The 5,586-nt window shown below is 49.4% G+C and overlaps 1 protein-coding gene across 1 annotated transcript; it reads right to left on the minus strand.

The window, feature by feature from the left end:
* Positions 1-309: 309 nt before the first annotated feature.
* Positions 310-4,907, minus strand: LOC145157175 (uncharacterized). Its single transcript, XM_079076267.1, has 2 exons — positions 3,660-4,907; positions 310-3,525 (listed from the first exon to the last, which is right to left on the minus strand). Exon 2 carries the CDS (start codon positions 2,109-2,111, stop codon positions 390-392), a length of 1,722 nt encoding a protein of 573 aa, XP_078932393.1. The 5' UTR covers positions 2,112-3,525; positions 3,660-4,907; the 3' UTR covers positions 310-389.
* Between the last annotated feature and the right edge of the window lie 679 nt (positions 4,908-5,586).

Below are 5,586 nucleotides of genomic sequence, written 5' to 3' on the forward strand. Positions count from 1 at the left end.
CACATCTAGGGTTACACCATGTAAACCCTAATGTGGCATGACTCTTCATTTCCATGACCCATGGGTTTGTAACTCCCATGGAGCCTCCATGGAGCATTCAATGGGTTTAACCCAACTTGATTATCCATGGAGCCTTTTAGCCCACTATACAAGTTATGGATGATTTACATGATCAACCCATATATTTAATTAGTCATCTTTTGATCACTTAATTAATCCTAGATTAATTCTTGATCAATACTAATTAAATAATACTATTAATATATTAGAACTTATAATATATTAATAAACCACAAGTGTTATTTCTCTCATTTAGTCTATCCAAATGCATGATGCCATGCAACCCAAATGGACCATGTCGGGTCGGGTCAAGTACATACCAGAAATAGTTATGGACTTAGACACCTTATCCAACAGTAGTATCCCAGGAACTGTCCCTCTTCCACCCCAAACATACATTTGGCTGGGTTCAGCTTCATCTTTACCGCCTCTAGGGTTCGGAAAGTCTCCTCAATATCTTGCAACATCTTGTCTTCATGCGGGCTCTTAATCACCATGTCGTCCACATATACCTCGATGTTTCTCCCGATTTGTTTAGCAAATATCGAGTCGACCAGGCGCTGATATGTAGCCCCTGCATTCTTTAAGCCGAAAGGCATCTTGGTGTAGCAGAAAGTGCCATGATCCGTATAGAAGGCTGTTTTCTCCTCATCTTCTTTGCTCATCAATATCTGATGATACCCTTTGTATGCATCCAAAAAACACTTTAGTTTAAATCCTTGTAACGATTCCACTTTCTGATCAATCTCCGGGAGGGGGTAACAATCTTTAGGGCATGCCTTGTTTAAGTCGGAAAAGTCTATGCACATACGCCACGACCCGTCTTGCTTGCGGACCATAACTGGGTTCGCGATCAATGTTGGGAATATTGCCTCCCGCACTATCCCGACTTCTGCCAGCTTGGCCACTTCTGCATTAATTTCCCTATTACGGTCTCCTCCCTGGACTCTCTTCTTCTGCTTAACCTCTTTTGCGCCTGGTTTAATTACAAGTTTATGCTCGATGACCTTCCTTTCTACCCCTACCATGTCTGTAGGAGTCCATGCGAACACATGTTTGTATTGTTTGAGCAAGTCAACCAGCGCTCTTCTTGTGTGACTTGGGAGATCGCATCCAATGCTGACTGGCTGGTCGGGATATATTTCATTGATTACTTCCTTCCCTTTCATGGGGCTGTGTTTGGGCCTCTTGGTCTCTTTGGTTATCTCCGCCGGCTTCATGACTGTATAGCATTGTAATTCTTTAGGTGGGGTGGCCAGCACCGTAGCCGCGCCCATTGGGGTGTCGAACTTCATGATCCCATGCATAGTTGATGGTACTGCCCCCAGCTTCAAGAGGGCTGTTCTTCCCAGAATGATATTGTGTTCCGCCGAATGTCGAATGACCACGAAGTCTATCAAGGCGCTTTTCTTTCGCTGTTTGTCGTGGCTAGTAATGGTCAGGGGGAGGTAGATTGTGCCCAACGGCCATAGGCTATGACCGGTGAATCCTACTAGCCTCCCTGTCGTGGGCCGCAAGTTATCCTTCCAGCGGTCTGGGAGGAGTCGGAAGCAATGCTCATAGATGATGTCCGCCGAACTCCCGGTGTCGACATAGACCCTATGTATAGTTACATCCCTGATGGAGGCCTGTATCACCAGCGGGTTGTCGCCCCTCCATCCTTCCGGTCGGGGGTCTTGTACTGAGAACGTGAGTGTGCGTGCTGCAAGTTTGGCGATCTCCTGCTTCCCCCGTTGTTCTTCCCTGCTCCTCTTACTTCGTATCATGAATATCTCCCTGGGCTGGATCCCCTCATGAGGTGTGCCCTTGGCGTTTTCAGCATCAAACTTGGCGCGCAGGCTTCGCGCTACTTCCACCAGATCTCCTTTGAGTTGCTTCTCTTCCATCTCCTTCTTTAATACTAAACAGTTGGTCGTATCGTGTGTCTTACTCTTGTGATATTCACAGTATCGGTTCTTGGGTGACTTGGCCGGCTGCTGCTTCTCGGAAACCGTGTACACTTCTGGGCGGCGACCACGTCTGTCGTCCTTGACAAACGGTCGAAAACGCATCGGTGGTCTTCTTGCCTGGCCATAGTGCCTATTCCCCTCCCTCCCCCCTGAAAATCCATGTGACCTGGGTTGTGGTGTCTGGTCGCCATGGCATTCAAGTAGGCCTGCTTGGCTGCTTCGCCGTCTTCCTGCTGCAGATACCGCTCTACCCTTTCCTTCAACTCAGCCCGTGTTAAGGGCTTCTTTCCCATGAGTTTTTGCGACAAAGGGCCTGGCAAGAGCCCCCATGTGAAGGCGCCAGCTATGAGCCCTTCATCGTGTCCCGGTACATCCAACATAGCATTTATGAACCTTGTGAAATATTCTCGTACGGTTTCCCCCTCTTTCTGTTTACAGCCTATGATTGAATGAGAATCTCCCTTGTACTTTCGTAACTGCATGAAGTTGGTAAGGAAGAGGTACTTAAGCTGAGCAAAGTTTGAAATGCTGCCTGGTTGCAACGTCTTGAACCACATGCCGACGTTACCATCAAGGGTCGTCGGGAAGTACGTGCACCAGAACTTCTCGTTAAGTTTCAACGATGTCATCGTCCACTCGTACGTGTCGATGTGGCTATCCGGGTCGGTGGTTCCGTTGTACGTTTTGAGGGTCGGGAGCTCTATTGTGTTCAGTATTTCATAATCCAACAGCTCTTTAACGAACGGAGATGTCACACTACGGGAAAAACCATCTTGGCCTGGGATAATCGACGCTCCCTGTTGGTATTGAGGGTTCATGCCATGCGATGGCGGTGTGAGGTAGCAAGGAATTGGTCCATAAAAGGGGTATGGCTGGAATGGCAGCTGGAGGGGATAACTGGCGGAGAAAGGGTGTACGGGGGCTACAGGGTTGATCATTACCGGTTATTGCAGACTGCCGTTGGCGGAGATAGTCGGTCCAATCCATGCGCCGGCCATCGGGTAGATGGGTGGTGAGTGGTTTATCATGGTTTTCGCCAGTGGTGGTAACGAGGTTGTTGAGCTCTGTCCACCCGTCATTTGGAATGACGATGGCGTTGCAAACGATGGTGAGATGTTGAAAACGTGACTCGACGGAAGTGTTGTTGAGTGGACCGGTTGTGCCTGCTGCAGCGGCGGTGCAAAGAGTGGTGGCATCTGAAGGTGTGTAGACGGAAGTGGTCCCACCGGAGTCGTTCCTTGCTGAGAAAACAGCGGTTGTGGAACGTTTCCGGCGATTGCTGTAGAAATTCCTTCGCCTAAAATGGCCCTGTTGACCATTGTAGGCGGTGGTGTTTCGTCCAACGCCGTCATGGGACGTATGGGACTGGTCGGTCGTCCCTCACCGCCGTTGGACGCCATTGACGTTTTCTTTTGTGCTTTTCGCTTGTGTTCTTCGTCTCACAAACGGATGGCGCCAAATGATGCGACCTTGCTCTTACTCTATCCGCAAACTTCTCTCAAACGTCTAGCTATCACTGCAAGATCACAAAGAACAAAGTCCGTCAGCCGCTTTCTGGGAGGAGCTCCCGGAAGAACGCTCCGACGGTCAAGTTAGAGGGTATTTTAGGGTTTGTGTGTATTCTCTCTCTAGAAGGCTCGGAGAAATTACCTCGTAGGTCTGAGAGCGTATCCTTTTATACCTAGCTCCCTTGCCTGATCCGTACCAGACAAGATCGCTTTTTGGGGAGACAGGATCAGGGGCGCTGATTGGAGAGTCATGCGCCTTCAACCGTTAGGACGCTCTTATTGGCTCTGACGGTAATGGTCTGATCCTCCTGCTTGTCTCCTGACCGTATCTTTTGTTTTGGAGTTGGGAGCGTCTCTTGGCGGGCGCGAGCCTTTCGCCTGTGCATTCCGCTCCCGGGGACGCTAGCGGACGCTAAGCCTGCTGGGCTAGGCCCGGTTGGCGTGCGCGAGCCTTTTGCATGTGCCTTCCACTCCCAGGGGTTCCAGCGGACGCTAAGCCTACTGGGCTGGGCCCGGTTGGTGTGTCCGGCTCATGCTTCTGCTGTGCTGCCCTAGGCACGTCATCACAGTTAGTTAATCGAGGGGTGCTATGCACATCACAGCAGGTTGGATAATCTCAGAGGGAAGGGTTTGACCCTGTTGCGCAGCTCTCGTCTGAGTCTAACCGTTGCGGGGATGAATCTTTTACTCGAAGGATTATCCGAACCATTCGCTGGGAGGGGTGCTCAGCACTAAGTTATAGTAGTGAGAAGTGTCCAGAGGATACTGGCGGTAATGACCCGTACTGGAAGTAGCGGGAGTAATGGAGTTGGTGAAGGATAGGACCTTCACAGTGACAGAGGAAGTAATTGGTTATGGAACGTTGCCTTGGGGAGGCCAGAAAATGCACAAGGAAAAGGGGGTGAATCCCTAGGGTGTCCAACATAAGTACTCGGGGAGTACCAGAAGGTTTGTCAGTTGAGTAAATTGTGTTCCCAGGATGATCAGGGTTAGGGTTGACCCGAGAATATTATCCAAGGATTAATGTTAGTTAGAATGACCGGGCGGAAGGCCAGCGGAGGTAGTCAGCAGATGTTAGGTCTACCAAGCAGAGTGTTGAAAGCAGATTGCAGTGCCATTGGCCGTAGAGAAACTTCGAGGACGAAGTTTAGTTTAAGTGGGGGAGAGTTGTAACACCCATAATCAGAAAGACCAAGAAAGGAAAGGAAATCCCTAAGTCAAAAGGGTCAACTCGTCGAGTCCAGGGTGGAACTCGACGAGTCCGAGTGGGATCCAGGTCGAAGAGTAAGTGACCGACTCGACGAGTCAGAAAGTGGACTCGGCGAGTCTGGTCTGGATTGGGAAACCCTAAGTTCGGGACATGGTCCCTATTTAAAGAACCTTAAGTCCTCTCCTTAGTCCCCTTGTCGGCCAGAAGCTGTTATACATGATTCCAAACCCTAGTTGAGTGAGAGAAGGAAGGAAGTGGGTTTGGGGCTTTTGCAAGAGGAAGGTTTGGAGGATTTGACCACTAAGGAGCTGGAGGATCCAACCCTTTTGTTGTGAGCATCAGTTTGAAGGTAACAATCTGTCACTTTGCCTTTGTTGCTTCTAGATCTTCTCATGGATGATGTTTTGGGGCCATTTTGGTATGATAAGGAGCCTTTTTGAGTTAGAAGTCCAGATCTGAGGTTGCTACTTCATATCTAGGTGTGTCTTGGCCCAGAGATCCATAAAGTATCAGTTTTTGGTGTGTTGGTTAAGCGTTTTTGCCATAAACCCTAGCCCTAGAGTGTTTTAAGCCCATATCTCTTTGGTTTCACGTAAAGTTTGCAACTTTACGTGAGGAATAGACTTGGGAAGAGTGGATCTATGAGTTGGAGCCCCTGCATGGCTCGAAAAGCCACTGTATGGATTAAGAACTGAAGCGACTCGGCGAGTCACATGGGTGAACTCGACGAGTTGGATGAAGGTGGGCATGGACTCGACGAGTTGGAAGAACAACTCGACGAGTCTGTTGAAGATTGTCATGGACTCGGCGAGTCTGTTCTTGGACTCGACGAGTCAGGTCGCGAACTCGACTAGTCTTG

Source organism: Lactuca virosa, chromosome 2 (genome assembly GCF_052849685.1).
Source record: "Lactuca virosa cultivar CGN04683 chromosome 2, Lactuca_virosa_CGN04683_v6, whole genome shotgun sequence".
Lineage (NCBI taxonomy): Eukaryota > Viridiplantae > Streptophyta > Magnoliopsida > Asterales > Asteraceae > Lactuca > Lactuca virosa.